This window comes from Durio zibethinus, chromosome 28 (genome assembly GCF_047325235.1).
Source record: "Durio zibethinus cultivar Kanyao isolate XHJ-2024 chromosome 28, ASM4732523v1, whole genome shotgun sequence".
NCBI lineage: Eukaryota > Viridiplantae > Streptophyta > Magnoliopsida > Malvales > Malvaceae > Durio > Durio zibethinus.
In genome coordinates, this window is record NC_143189.1 from 7,201,363 (window position 1) to 7,218,488 (window position 17,126).

Below are 17,126 nucleotides of genomic sequence, written 5' to 3' on the forward strand. Positions count from 1 at the left end.
GAAAGGGTGAATGCTCGGATCCTGAAACCGCGTGGGTTCGAAGCTTAAGTCTCGACCCGTGACACCATGCCTGTTCTTGTCCCAACTCTTTTTTAAAAAAAAACCCTTTTTTTCATCTTTTTAATTAAACCAATATTATTATTATTATTTAATTTTAATATTAATAAATAAAAGCTAAAAACAAAATTTTATGTTATAAATTCGAATAAACTTTAGTGTCTATCTTAACAAAAAAAATTGATAAAAATTTTTAATATTTTACATTTAACAATTAAATTTTCAAACCGATATATTGTGACAACATATTCAATCAATCACATAATCATTCACGAGAAATAAGCGAGAATCAAATCAGAGATATAAGATTCTCTATTATGAACCTTCTATGTTTTCTTTCTCAATTTTTTTTTCCCTCTTTCACTTTTTTTTTTTTTTTTTTTTTTGGTTTCATATGTTTAATTGACTTAAGGATAAGAACCCACCTAAGAGTACTAACTTCGAGGCTTTATGGTATTTTTTATCTAGACAGGTGTGGCATGTTCTTTCATTCAACCTCTAATAAACTACGTACTTTATGACCGGACCAAGAATTACACCAACTTAATTAACTTAAAATAGTTAAAGAAAAAAAATTTAAGCTGTTCATTATTTTCAACTTTTAACTGGTTGATGTCCTATTCGTTTTCTTATTTGTCAATCGTTTCAAATAGGACAGGACCCATCAATACGCCTTATATTTAGCAAAATATATACAAACGAGTATTTGTGTCAACATCCACAATCTATATAGACCATCGGCAGCTGGTGAATGAAAACGATGCTAACCAATTAGGTCCAAACCAAACGCATCTTTCATTTCTTTTTTTCATTATGGCTCCATGTTAGAATGATTTAACTCTAAAAAGAAAGTTAAAATAAGCAGGTAAATTCCGTATTTACACAATTGCCTCGTATCTACCACCATCAATACTAAAACCCTCAATCATTAGGGGGGAGGGAAACAAATCCATATGCACTCTTCACACCTTCATGTGAACTTACCTACATTAATATATATATATATATTAGTATACATATACGTACATATATATATATGTATATGTATATATATAATTCATATTGAAAATACTTATAATTAACCAAATTTTAATTATAATTTGGAAGTAAGAGGAAAAACCAAGACAAGATCAACATGCATTTGATCAATTGAAATTTGATATGCATTATAAGATATATATATATATATATAGACAAATAGATAATTAAATTAATTTGTTAATTTTCTGATGCGAAGAAAGTCTCGAACCTAATTAGGTTATTTAGCCAGATGCTCAAGTATGATAATTAGATTAACTTAAATTTTATAACTAAATTTATAAGGAAAAAAAAACTAATTGCATAGTTTTATTGTTAAATAATTATATTGAACAACTATTAATTAATTTTATGAAAAGCAAATTGTAATATGGTTAAATTAATTAATTTAATCCTTGGACCTTAGTCTAGACCTACATGTCCAAGGGCTTGATACGATCTGAGCAAGATTTTTCAAGTTTAAGCATTTCTTGGTTTAGTCCGTGAAAATAATTTATTATTAAATAAATTATTTTTATTCAATTTTAATTAAAAATACATTTAAAATATTTTTATAGTTTAATTATTCATTTAAATTAAACAAAATTTAATAGATAAGCCAAATCGTGTTTTGAACAAAATTTTAAAAGAATTAATCAAAAGTGATTTCAACCGATCCGCGACTCATGAACCTAAAAGAATAGTGACAATCACTAACTCAAGCCTTCATTGTTAAAAGTGGCTGGTTAGCTTCCTTCGAAATTAGAGCCTTTCATTTTGGTCGCATTGTTCTGACACTGAATTCCTACAAAGAGTAGTCTGGGGACGTTAATTAAGTTTTGGGGTTTTGTATTCAAATTCTTATGATTTGTGAGTTTGTTTTTAATATATTGATAATGAATTTATTAACTCCACAAACGTAATTAAAAAATTAATGAATTTATCAATTCCACAAACGTAATCAAAAAATTATCATATATTTTATCCTTTAATTTTACAAATTGTTTTACTACATTATAAAAGGCATCTAATATTCTACAAATACTTAAAATGAAGTTTAAAAATTTTATTGTTAGTAGTGATAGATTTTATACATGAGTTAGATTGAACATGATAATTTCTATATATGAGTTTGACTGAATGTGATTAATTAAGGTAATAAATAAATTTAGAGTTTAATTTAGTTAGTTTATATAACTATTTTAAAATGTAATATCCAATAAGTTCGAAAGTTTAGATATTAGTGCCTGCAATCTTTTTTCTTATTCCTTGATTATGACTTTCTTGTAAAAAATATATAACTAATTAACTTTAATTAATTTTTATCCTTTTTTTTAAATTTAATTTAAATTGACTTAAAAAACAACAATAAGACTGCAATATACAATCAAACACAATGGAGCTAAATTTAAAATGAATTGATTAAAATTCGATTTGATCTTCCTTGTCAAAACTCTTTGGATTAGAACATTGTTTTGACCTAATTAATTTTATCCTTTAATAAAAATTTTTATTAAGGATGTCTAAAGTTCGAAACCTTTTTCCTTCTTAACTTCTTCATTACCAACAAATCAAAACATGTATAAAGAATTTGGATTATAGTTGTTAATTTCGTTTCAGTATCAGTTGTATCGGTTAGTACATTTCAATTATACCAAAACGCTATTAGGCTTGGTTTTCTCCATGTGGAAATGATGTAAAACCAAAGCCCATTCACCATGAACTTTTTAATCCTTTCATACTTGGTTATAAGGTTTTAAACCCTTGTATGGCTAAAAAAGAAACAAGAGTGGTGTGGCAGCAATATAGAAAAAAGGGAGAAAAAGGGGATTTTGTGCAATTATGGTCAAGTAGTTTGATCGAGATCAATCCGTTGTCCAATTAAGTTAAAATTTTATTAGTGTATTCTCGACTCATTATTCTTTAGTCTAACAGTGGAGATCGGATTTTGAGTTTTCTATATGCTAATTTTATGGGTATTTGTTAATCCTTAAATTTGTTGAAACTTCTCTAATTTTCTTTTGCAAGATTGTTTCTTAACCAACATTGTTTAATCTTAAGATATTATGATTTTATACCTCTAGTTTTAGCTAGAGAAAACTTTGTATTCTCATTATTTTGATAGTGAAAATTATTTGTTGCTGCCCATGGTTTTTAGTCTTTATTTTAGAGAGGTTTTCTATGTGAATTGCTTGTGTCATTGTGTATATGGTTTGGAGATTTATTCATTAACTCCATTTGTTTGATTATTGCTAGATTCACATAAAAGAAGGATAATTTGATTTTTTTGCTACGTGACATATTTAGTTTGAATATTTTTTGAGGTTATTTTATCACATCAAAGTGATATCAGAGCTCAAGCTATTTGATTTATGCCTTGTATTGAATAATGGAAGCCAATATAAGTAGAATGATTAATTTTAATGCTTCAAATTGCCATGTGTGAGAAAAGAAGATAGAAGACTTACTTTACATGAAGGATTATTATTCGCCTATGTTTGCTACTAAAAAGCTTGAAAATGAAATAAATGTAGAATATAAGTTATTTCATTGATAAGGATATGGTTATATTAGATAGTAGGTAGATGATAATGTTTTAAACCATGTTAGTGGAGAGACACATGTATGCACTTTTTAGAGCAAGTTTAAGGAGTTATATGCTCGAAAAACTAGAAATAATAAACTATTTTAATTAAGTAGTTGATGAGTTTGAAATATTAAGATAAAACTCCTATAACAGATCACTTGAATGCATATCAAAGTATTATTAATCAGTTAGCTAGCATAAATCTCAAGTTTGAAGATGAAATACAAGGCTTATGGTTTCTTGGTACATTGCCAGACTTATGGGAGACGTTTACAACAATGTTATCTAACTCAGCTTCAAATGGTATTATTATTATAAATTTAGCTAAGAATGATGTTTTGAATGAAAAGATGAGAAAAAAGTCATAAAGTTCCTCTTCACAGTTTGAGGTCTTAGTCACCGAAAATAAAAGAAAAAATAAAAGCAAAGGCCTGAAGAATAAAGACAGAAATAATAATACATCTCATAGATTTGTCGAAGTTGAGTGTTATTATTATGGTCTGAAAGGGCATATAAGAAAAATATTATCGAAAGTTGAAAGAGACAACAATAATGACAAGAATAAAAAAAGAAGAATGATGATGGTAATGACGATAATAAAGTTGCTATTATCACATATAACTTTTTTATTTTATGTGATAATGATGTTGTTAATCTTGCACGCCATAAGACTAGTTGGGTGATTGATACTGGTGCCACAATTCATGCTATATCTCAAAAAGATTACTTTACATCTTACACACCTGGTGATTTTGGAAGTGTTCGAATGAGTAATCAGCTAAAGCGATTGGTATGGGAGATATGTTCTTAGAGACCAATAATGGCATTATGTTGGTCTTGAAAAATGTTAAACATATTCATGATATTTGCATGAATTTGATTTTTGAAGGAAAGCTCGATGATAAAGGGTTTTGCAATACCTTTTGTGATAGTCAGTGGAAGCTCACTAAAGATTCTATGGTTATAGCTAGGGGTTCAAAACGCTTCTCATTGTATTTGATGCAGGCAAATGTATCTAATTCCATTATCAATGTAGTAAATAATGATGATACAACTGAGTTTTGGAATAAGCAATTTAGTCACATGAGCAAAAAGGGAATAAAGATTTTGGTTAAGAAAAATCTTTCTTCTAGGGTGAATAATGAATCTTTGAAGAAGTGTGCTTATTGCATGGCAAGGAAACAAACTAGAGTTGCATTCAAGACATCCCATCCATCAAGAAAGCCAAATAAACTTGATTTAGTATATTTTGATGTTTGTAGTCCTATGAGAACAAAAACACTTGGTGGTTCCATCTATTTTATAACTTTTATAGATGACCATTGAAGAAATATATGAGCTTAAATTTTGAAATCAAAAGGCCAAGTGTTAGATGTGTTTAAATAAATTCATGTTTTAGTTGAAAGACAAACGGGTTGAAATTGAAATGCATAAAGACTGATAATTGGGGTGAGTACACTAGACCTTTTGATAAGTATTATAGACAGCAAGGTATTAGATATTAAAGGTCACTTCCTAAAACTCCTCAATTGAATGAATTAGCTGAGATGATAAACAAGACACTAATGGAAAGAGTGAGATGTTTGCTTTCACAAGCATAGCTATCAAAATCTTTTTAGGGTGAGGCTTTGAGTATAATTGTACATGTTTTGAATCTCTCATCATGTGTTTCTCTTGATTTTGATGTTTCAAATAAAGTTTGATCAAGCAAAGATGTGTTCTATGATCACTTATGTACCTTTGAATACAGGGCTTTTGTGTATATTCTCAAAGATAAGAGGTCTAAGTTTGGTGTCAAGACTAGATAGTGTGTGTTCCTTCATTATGGCCAAAATGAGTTTGGCTATAAATTTAATGATCCGGTGTAGAAAAAACTAGTGAGAAGCAGGGATATTGTTTTTATTGAAGACCAAACCATATAAGATATTCAAAAGACTGATACATTAGTTTCACAATTCAATGGTGGTTTGATTAACTTGGATCTAGTTCCTCTAACACATATACCTATATAGATTGAAAATGTTAAAGATAACCAACATAATATAGGTGATGTTAATACCAATCCTACACAGGTTGAGATGGGTGATAATACCATTGAATAGTCACCTACATTAGAGTTTCAACCAAAGGTTTCATTAGAAGTTATACTCGAAATGTCTACCAGAGATCGATGGCCTTTCACGTGGTATTTTGTTAATGAGTATGTGGCATAACTGATAGGGAAAAACTCGAATGCTATGTAGAGGCCATGAAAGATGAACACAAGAAAAAGTGGGTTGATGCCATGCAAAATGAGATGAAGTCTTTGCATGAGAATAATAATTTTAAGCTGGTAAAATTATCAAGGGAGAAACTTGAAGTTTGTCATTCAATTGTTGAAATGGTGATTCCCTCCACATAATCAGAAATGGGGAGATTTGTTAGGCTTGGTTTCCTCCATGTGGAGGTGGCCTAAAACCAAAGCCCCATTCAGCAATAACTTTTTAGTCCTTTTATGCTTAGTTATAGGGTTTTAAACCCTTATATGGCTGAAAAATAAACAAGAATGGTGTGGCGGCAATAGAGAAAAAAAAAAAGATAAAGAGAATTTTGTGCAGTTTCAGTCAAGTAGTTTAATCGATGTCAATCTGTTATCCGATTAAGCTGAAATTTTATCAATGTGTTCACGACTCATTGTTCTTTAGTCTGAATGATGAAGATTAGGTTTCAAGTTTTTTACCTATTGATTTTGTAGGTATTTGTTAATTTTTAAATTTGTTGAGATTTCTCCAATTTTTTCTTACAAGATTATTTCTTTACCAAAATTATTTAATCTTAAGATATTGTGCTTGTATACTTCTAGTTTTAACTATAAAGAACTTTATATTTCTATTATTTTAATAGTGGAGATTATTTGTTGCTACTTGTGATTTTTACTCCTCGTTTTGGGGAAGATTTCTATGTGAATTGCTTATGTCATTGTGTTTGTGGTTCGGAGATTTATTTGTTAGCTTCATTTGTTTGATTCTTACTAGATTCACACAAGAGAGAGATAATTTAATTTTTTGCTATATGACATATTTAATTTGAATACTGTTTGAGGTTATTCTATACCATCAAACATGATACATCTAAAGATGATTTTTTGTTTCGAATTTGATATCAGATAATACCGATTGTTTTTGTTGGTTTTGGCTAGTTTTGGTGAATTTTGGTAGATTAGCTTGTTTCGGTCGATATGTGAATATGAAATATATTTTGTAATTTTTAATTTATCTTTTGTTCTTTGATTATTTTTAACCTAATAAAAATAAAATTAATTGACAAAATAGTCCTTAAAAGTTAAGTGTTTCTATTTTTTTATTGTAACTTGTTTTTTTTATACTTTATTTTTTCAAAGAAAAATTCATAATTATTTCAATTTCTTTCAAGAAGGTAATTGTGCTCCCTTTCTAAAGTTCAATAATAATGAAACTAAAGTTAATTTTTTTTATCTTTTTGTTTTTATCTTAATATTTGTATGAAAAATAATACTTATTTAAATATCATATAATCAAATTAAGCATTTAAAAATATTATGAAAATTTTATGATATTATTTTTTATACTTTTAAACTTATTTATTTGATTTTTGAAAATATTACATATATGTTTTGTAAATTATTAAGAGGATTATAACGTATAAATTCATGTATATTTATAAATATATTTATATTAAATAAAAAAATCTGAAATAATATATCAAAACAACTTATACCAATATTTATCATATTTTAAAAAAAAATTTAAATATTTTTTGGTACGATTTTAACAACCTTGATTTAAATACCACTGGCATACCGATTAATTGCGATTGGAACTCTTTTTTGGTTCAATCTCACCATTTTGGTATTTGGAAGTCACAGCTGAGGCACGTTTGCCTTCAGTTTTGCACCAAACCTTTTAGGTCCGGTGAGAATAATTGCACCAATGTCAACTCTATTTGTCAATTTTATCCAGCGTTTTTTTTTTTTTTTTTTTCCACTTTTGCCTTTATAATTATAGCTATCGGATAAAAATATCCATGATTTTGTCTTTCATTTTTATTTTTTAATTTAAAAACATTGAAATAACTTTGGTGATTTAATATAATAAATAAAATTTATTATTAAATAATAAATAAATAGACAAAATTTATTATTATATAATAAATTAATAAATAATATGTATTGATTTTTTAATTGAAAATAAAATTTTAAGGTTTAAAATGCTATAAATAACATTAAAATATAATAAAAATAAATTATCAATAAATTTTAAGAATAAAGTCCTTAATGATCATTTAGATTCTCATCACACCACCACCATTATTTTTACATTCAAAAACATATTTTATTATTAATTATAATTTATTAGTATAATAATTAATTCCACATTTATCATTATTTTTAATCTAAATAAAAATTTATCTCATTACCTACCCGAACAGACTATAAACTCCTATCATGAGTTAAATATAATTAATCAAAGTATATGGGCACTCACTAAAGTAAAAAAAAATAATTATTAGGTTGTACAAATTTGGGAAAGCCAATAGCATTGAATATTGGAGACGTGCTGTGGTGATGAGAAATTCCTTAAGGGAGGGTGTCACGTACTGGTTTACCAGAAATAGAAATCATTTTGGACCAAATAGTGTGTGAGACTGAGTTTAGTCCACAACGTTATGAATGAATGAAGATGTTGCTCAAACCGAGTATAAATTGACTTGATCAATTTGTCCGAAAGCCGGTACTTGTTTGTTCCTTAATCATATATGTAATATGTGTCATTTTTTCGATAAATGCGTCGTTATCATGTACCACATTAGTGATAAAAAAATTGCATATATGTATATATCTATTATCATCATAAAATATATTAGATGAGGGAGTTTTTAATGAACTTCAAAAATAATTTTTTTTTATATATATGATGGAGATTGCAGCTTTCGGATAAAAAGGAATTACAAATCTTAAATATAATTATATGAATTAATTGAATTAAAATTTGAATTTAACTTCATTAATAGACTTACATAATGCATTCACATAATTTGGTAAATATTTATTTAATAATTATATTATTTTTTAAAGTTCCAATTAAATAAATATATAATAAATATATAAATTTTCATATGAAATTTAAAAATTTTATCGTGTAATATATAAGTTTGTTGTAGTAATTTCAAAAGCATTTTTCAACTATTTTTCAATGCTGAATTATTGGTGTTAAAATTAAGTACTTAACAAATTAACATTAAGGCTAACATTAAGTTGTGAGCCGTGGACTCTATTTGATTATTTGATTTGTGTATATTATCTATTTCATAAGCCTTTTGGCCAATATTATAGATGATCCGATGGTCAGATGGTCCATTGAGTACTTTTTTGGTGCACTAAGCATGGGTTTTGTTTCTACATGCCCGCAAATTAAGCCAAGTGATTAAGTATAGCCTTTTGTTCTTAATTACGTTAAAAATTTATTATATCCAAATTAACTTTTTTTGTCAACAATCACATAATCTGTTAATAAAATACTAAATTTTTAATTTTAATAATTAACAACCAATTCTAACAGTTTTAAATAAAAAATTTAACTCTGATTTTATAATTTTTACCCATATAAAACTCTTATGTTAATGGTATATGACACACGTGAATTTAATAACCAGTATGCTCATCATGTCCAACACACTCATGGCAAATTAATGACATTAGTCTACGAGATCATGTGCCTAACGGTTGTTATGATCATGTGATACACATGATACTTTTCCTTATCAATTTAAATAGTTATTTGAATACAAATCATATGGTATGGACTTATCTTATTAGATTTTGTTGAAAGAAATTGTGAAAGTTTAAAAAATTTATATTAATTTATATTTTATGACTAAAGGTAACATCTATGGTAAATTATAAACTTAGAGCAAACCTACTTTTTATCATAAATCATTATCTTGGATTTTGTGTAACGACCGGACCTCATCACGTTTGTGTCACGTGAACTACATGTGTACGTGGAATGACTATTGGGCAAACGTATGTGCGCGCGCTTTGGAGCTCACAATGTTATGTCTAATAATAATAACAATAATATATATATATATATATATATGATGGTCACTTCATGTTCATGGTATATGGGCAATCCCATCCCACGATGACATCACAATATTGTTGCTATTATGTTGTATGTGCCCATGGCAAGCACAAGAAAAAAGCAAAATGAGACCAAAGCAAAAGGAAAAATAGAGCATTCGAAACTCTTTGTCCAAGGAGAAAGAGAGAGGTCCATATGAGTCGAAGAACAAACAAAAATCAATTAGATGATGCTTTGGGACATCCCCATAATGTTGTAGTGTTTTAAAGAGTGATGTTTTTTTAGGCGCCCCACTTGTGTCATGTAGGACAAATGAACACAAATCTAACCGCTACTACCAAAAGGAAGTTTATAACTTTTAAAGGATATGACCAAATATATAGTCTCTATCTCATTTTGTATGTTTATATTTGATTTTTTCTCAAATAAATTTAATTTTGATTATTATTTTTTAAAATTTATATTAAATTAAAATTTTAAAAAACATATTTTGAAATCTTTAAAATTTAAAAATATTGTTTTAAATTGTTTAAAATTTATAATTATATTAAAATAATAATCAAAATTAAATTCATTTAATTGAAAAGATTAATAAAAACAAACATAATGAGAATATATATTCAAGTGAAAAGCATAGGAGCACTCATCCCACATTTTTTAAAAATATTTGGACAGAAATGCCCTTGCATATGTTCCCAAAAGAAGTTGTCTTGTTCCTCCCCTAGCCCACCATGAATATTGAGAGAAGTCCATCCAAGTGGGAGGGGGATTGGGTCACAATGGGCAAGTGAAGGTGGGTAGTACTGTCAAGTAGTGGAAAGAGATTTGGGGGGGGGGGGTGGAATTGTCGAGATGGATGTTTTTCTACTCGAGGACAAGACACATGCACATGGAGAGAGAGGCCCCTTCCCTATTCCTACATGGAACACTCTTTGGTTTTTCGGAGGCTGAGATGCTTTTCCTTTCTTTCAGTTTAGATTGGGTTTTTGTAGAGGACAAGATGGTCCTTTCTGTTTTTGTTCTTTCTCTTGTCCAATACAGAACACTCACTCTTCTATCAGTTCCTGTCCCCTTCTATCTACGCCTCCTCCAACACCACTCAACATACTCCAAAATGGCAACCAAAAAAAAGAAAAAAAAATCTTGACCATTACTCCCTCAACACTCATTCATTCTAATCTCATTCACTATGTCATCATTTTCTTCCTCCTCTTTTTATTTTTTATAACTATTTTCTTCTTCTTTTTTTTTTTTTTTTTTGGTGTTAAAATCGAGATTACAACATGAGACACTCAGTTTTGGAATTAACTTTTTTTTTTAAAGTTATAATCTAAAGATAAAAAAAAAAACTATAACTATTGGTATTTAAATTTTAAACTTACTAAATATCATCTTTCTCAAACTGATTTTAATTTTATTAAACAAACATATTATTGATTTTTTAATACTTATTTTCATGAAGAGAAAATGCGATTATAAAAATTAATAATGAACATATTATTCTTTTAATTTTACTGATAAAATCTACGATGTCGTATAAGATGGATTTTTTTTTTAAATATCTTCTTATATATTATCGTCTTCTCACTTTTGTAAATTTTCTAAACACCAGTACAGCCACAACTGTTATCACTTGAGTTGTCCTCCACACTGAGCCACCGCATGTATATTGAAGAAAACAGCCACCACTTGACTGTATTGGAAAAAGCTACTATATTTGTGTTTTTCTCTCCTAGATTGACCCTACTGACTAAATTTAGCTAACATCGATGTATAATATCAGAAGGTTTTTGCTCATTTAAAAAGTAACATGGGGTCAGCACTTCTAATTCTTTATAGAAAATTTTGTTGCATATATATATATATATATATATGGATACCTTATTTAGTTATTAAGAGTTGATTTCATATCAAAATAATCAAGTATAATCTTGGATGATATCTTTAAAAATTTCCTGTCATAAATAATCACATGATCTTTAATTTTATTTTATTTTTTTTTAATTTTGAAATTCAATCCCAAACTCGAATTTAAGTAATTTAAGTTAATTAAGGCTTCAAATTATAACCGTTGAGTTATATTTCTCAAGACCTAATATTCTCAATTTAAAATTCTGATGATTGAGATAAAATAAGTAAACAGACAATGAAGATTCTTTTGAAAAATACGACTTAGAATATTTTTAGATTATGTTTGGATTTAAATTTTTTTAAAGGATTTTTAAAATATATATTTTTTATAAATATGATACGTTCAAAATTTTATTTTCAAAATACTTTTTCAGATGAAAATTATTGTAAAAAATAATTATAACTCGTAAAGACCAAAAAATGATTTTATTGATGTCACTCGACTTCTATTTTGATGTTCTCTCTTTCTGCAATTGTTTCTCTTAATAATTAAGATTTTTTGTCTATATAATTATAGATTTAATTGATATGATAACTATATATGGGAGATGAAAATTACTATTTTTAATTTTATTTAAAATTTAAAACTTAATAATGAATCTCTCTTTTAACTCCATCATTCCATAAATATCACAATTCACAACCTTTTAACCTATAAAATCAAATTCTCTCCCATCAATCTTTTTTCTTTAAAAAAACTTACAAAAATTCTCTCTCTTTCCCACTCCTTTGCCCCCCTCTCTATATATACTCACTAGAAGCCATCATATCTCTTCGCTCATTTTCTCTGTTTTCTTCACAGCAAAGTACACCTCTCCCACTGCTCCCACTGCTCCCACTAAGCTTGTTTCTAACTCTTTCAACCCATAGAAACCCAACACATCTTTTTAATTTTTCCTCTAAACTCTCAATTTTCTCTCTTCTTTTCAGGCACAAATTGAACTTGAAGCTATGCCTTCGAGGCTCTCGGACGACTATAGAGCCCACCCTGTGCACCCACAACAACTCAAACACCCTGACTTTACCTCACTCCAAGAACTACCAGAGTCGTACGCATGGAATCAACGCGATGACGACTACCCTTCCGGTGACTCCTTCACCACTGAATCTGTGCCAAGTATCGATCTTAATGACCCTAATGCTCTTCAAGGTATTGGCCATGCATGCAAAACTTGGGGCGTTTTCCAAGTCACCAACCATGGTATCCCTGCTAGCCTCCTTGATATGGTGGAGTTCACTAGCCGAAACCTTTTCTCTTTACCTGTCCACCAAAAACTCAAAGCTGCTAGATCACATGATGGTGTCTCCGGCTTTGGCTTTGCAAGGATTTCCTCCTTCTTTTCTAAGCGTATGTGGTCTGAGGGCTTCACTATTGTTGGGTCACCCGATGAGCATTTTCGCCAACTTTGGCCCCAAAATTACAGCAAGCACTGGTGAGCACTAATTGTAAGAATGCGCCAACAGTCGATGGTATAATATTAAATTCTTAATTTAGCAATCAATAACTTCAAAAAAAAAAAATTGTACACGTGCTCATGCACGTGTAAAATCAGATTGTTATAATTCACCGTTTTTTATTAGTATTATGATTGATTATCTTTGTTTTGATCTTTTCTTTTCTGGCAAAACACAAAACCCATTTGCTATAGTTAATGCAATTAGCAAAGATGCCAATGAAAGCTATGGACCCACGAAGTAGATTTGGAGTAAAGGAACCAATAAACAAAAAAAAAAAAAAAAACCCACTTGTGAACTGTTTGTTTTGTTTTATACCCAGAATAATAGCAGCTTCACTGTTCCATACAGTGTTTTGATTTTTTTTTATTTTTGTTGTACTGAAATTTTATTTGATTCGTGTATTTGTTTCTTCCTCAGTGATGTGATTAAAGAATACAAGAAAGAAATGAAAAAGCTAGCAGGGAGATTGATGTGGTTGATGCTGGGTTCCCTAGGCATAGTAGCCAAGCAAGATATCAAATGGGCTGGCACAAAAGGTGAATTCAAAGAGTCTTCAGCAGCATTACAGTTGAATTACTACCCGGCTTGTCCGGACCCAGACAGGGCCATGGGTCTAGCCGCTCACACGGACTCGACCCTCCTCACCATCCTCTACCAAAGCAGCACCAGTGGGTTGCAGGTCCTAAAAGAGGGAGTTGGGTGGGTCACAGTTCCTCCAGTACCGGGCGGGCTTGTCATCAACGTAGGGGATCTTATGCATATCCTATCCAACGGGTCATACCCGAGTGTTCTTCACAGGGCCATAGTGAACCGCACCCATCACCGGCTATCGATAGCCTATTTATATGGTCCACCAACTAGTGTCAAAATCTCACCCCATCCGAAACTAGTAGGCCCAACTAACCCACCCCTCTACCGACCAGTTACTTGGAATGAATACCTTGACACCAAAGCAAAGCATTTCAACAAGGCACTCTCATCAGTTCGAGTTTGTGTTCCTCTAAATGGATTGGTTGATGTAAACGAACACAATAATAGCGTAACAGTTGGCTAAAAGACAGTCATTTTTGTTGTTAATCTCCTTTTTGTTTTCTTTCTCTTATATTATTCCTTCCCATATCTTGATTGGTTTGAATATTTCATCGGGACCCAAACATTTTGGAGGATAGTGTTGGTAGGGTTAAACTAAAGGGAAGAACATTGAGGTTAGCTCCCATGAAAAGGCCCAAGTGGATAACTTATATCAAATCACATATAGGGATTCAGACAAAGGGTCTCTATTCTGTCTTTTGTCCTTATGCCGAAAGAGATAGAGGGGAAAATTCTTATTTGAATATTCATGTAAAAAGACATCAGTACCGACATCTTCTAGCCCCGGATATGGGGGAAGATCCCCATCCAAACAATAAGATAAAAAAGAGTTAAATCATTGGGTGAAACATAGAAAATGATGCAAAACTATTATATTCTGAACCAGGACAATTTTTCCTGTGAACGTATATACTACTATATATATATGTATATAATAAAACAAGAAAATACGGCAAATATTGTTACATGAATAATCAATCTTTTTAAAGATTCTTTTTCTTGGATTTTTTAGCATTATTGCAGAGCCAGAGGTGTCAGTCATTTCGGTTCACGAAAATGTTCTGCAAACCGAAGATGATATTGCCTCTGCAACTACGTGAAATTCCACATTGGCTAGTCAGATTGAGAACCCTACCTTATCTTGGGGGAATGTGGCGTTTTTACCATTTCGATTTGTTTGCTTCTTCATTTGCTTCTTTGGAAGGTTAACCGATTAAGTGAAGCGGCATCCGAAAGGAAACCAAAGAAACACATCCCTTTTTCCTGTCTCTGATCTTCACTGAACTTTCTTACAATAGATTATAGGACATCAGCAAAGGGAGGAAAAATGGAGAGAGAATTTCCAAGTTCCCAAACATGAGTCTGCTTCATTCTAAATCTCATATAATTGATTGCTACAAAAGAGGCTGCAGTATGAAAATAAGGAAAATAATTGTGGCTTGCGGATATTGAGATTCGAATCTCATATCTATTAAATGCAACTTCATGGTTGCACCAACCCACTAAGCTATGTTTTAGATTCAAATTTCAGATAATTTCCATAACATTGCTCAGTACATAATTGAAGAAAGTATATGGTTGAGTGGTCTCATCAGAAACATGATTGAAGTAACCTCCAATAACATTAAAAATATTGCTTCAGAGAGCACATTTCTTTGTATGTTTCTCTTCGAGTATCATTAAAAGCAATTTATTGACAGCTATAATTAGAAAAAAAAAAAAAAAGAAAAAAGAAAAAACAGCTAAACTCCAAGTTTTCAGCTAAATCTAGCTGAATTATGTGATTTGCAATGATGTTTAGAGACAAGAGCCAACTTCCAATTGTAGCCAAAGTTTGTGATTCTTCTTCATGCTATGAATGTGCACTTGATCGTCCACTGCCTCCACAATCTAGCAGCAACTTACAAAAACAGGTGATTTTATCAAATCAGAATCCAACTTCTTAAGTTGCAGGTGATATCAGAATCAATCCATGTCACATCAATTGGAAGCCAGGTCCCGTGATTTAATAGATATGACGTTCTTTTAGGTGTAAAATCTAGATCCCATTTCATCAAACATATTGTGATTTTCAATTCTGATTCAACTTTCAAATTCCATAAATCACTTCACCACACAATCCAAATTGGATTAAAACTGATCGAACCATTTTATTCAGAATGGGCATATTTTGCGGGATCGGATCCTACTTTTAGCGATGTGTATTCATCAGCTAATCATGTGATTTTTCTATTCATATTCGTTTTCTTCGAAAAGCAATCTGTCGATTTCATTTTCACAGCAAGAGTATACAGCTTCTGGCGGTGGCAAACATTCATGCTTAAAAATAGCCTTATAATGGATTCTCCCTCGAGGCCAAAGTCTTTTCAAGGACTGAAATCTCTACGCCCGAGTTTGACTAACCATCACTTAACCACCGAAATTCATTGTAATACAGAAGGAGCAACAATTCATCACAAAACAAGTGTCTGTTTTCCATTGAGGACTCATTCAACCCAAGAGCATCTGCTATAGTAAAATGAACAAAATCCGGTTTCAATGGTATTGGCCCCTGAAAGAATGCATTGGATCAATCATCAATCACCATCTTATGCTAGAATCTCCCAGTTTTTCTCTGTTTAAGACTTAAGCGTCATCTATTCTATGGTTATTTTTACAAGCAAGAGCTTGAACTTCCAAAAGTACCATGGGCCTCTGCTCATTGAATAAACAACAGGCCCCTGTAGCAGTTTGAAAGATTTATCCATGACTACATCATGAGAGAAGAAATAAATGAGTTCTTGTCTTTTGGGGAGTAGCTCCATTATTGTACCTTTATCTACAAGCGTAACTTCGAATCAAAATTCTTGAATTTTGACTCATCATCTGGTGTATCCTATAGTAAGAGGAGTATTCTCTTTGACATTTCTAGTCGTTCTTCATGAGCATTACTTTTGGTTAAAATTCTCAATTACAAGACAAAGGACAAGGAATATATTCGTGGTAAACAACCCACTGGTAGTCCTGTTCTTAATACCTGCAATCATTCCAGCTGTCATGTATTCATCTAATTGATATGTAGGTACTAGAGATAGGACATCATTCTATCCGAATTTCTCAAATTGTTTTAGGACTAGAAATTCATATTGGTTTGAATGCTGAACAGTTAATTTGCAAAACATCATCATTTTAGATTAAAAGCAGGATTCTGCAACAAAAAGAACCAAGAGTGAAAAACATAAACATATCAAACAAAAATCTATGGAAATTTGCAATGAATCTTCAGACAGTTGCAAGAATATTCATAGAAATTTGTGATGCTTGTACCATTGCAGGCAAGAGAAGCAAATATCACTGCAATAATCAAGGGAATGAATTATTTTGATAGAAACTACATAAAAAGATGTAATAAGACAGACAAGGCT

At 30.3% G+C, this 17,126-nt stretch overlaps 1 protein-coding gene across 1 annotated transcript; it reads left to right on the top strand.

Moving 5' to 3' along the window:
• Window positions 1-12,359: 12,359 nt before the first annotated feature.
• On the top strand, window positions 12,360-14,725 carry LOC111281136 (gibberellin 3-beta-dioxygenase 1-like). Its single transcript, XM_022868770.2, has 2 exons — window positions 12,360-13,106; window positions 13,549-14,725. The coding sequence occupies exons 1-2, from the start codon at window positions 12,625-12,627 to the stop codon at window positions 14,183-14,185; spliced, it is 1,119 nt and encodes a 372-aa protein (XP_022724505.1). The 5' UTR covers window positions 12,360-12,624; the 3' UTR covers window positions 14,186-14,725.
• Window positions 14,726-17,126: the final 2,401 nt, after the last annotated feature.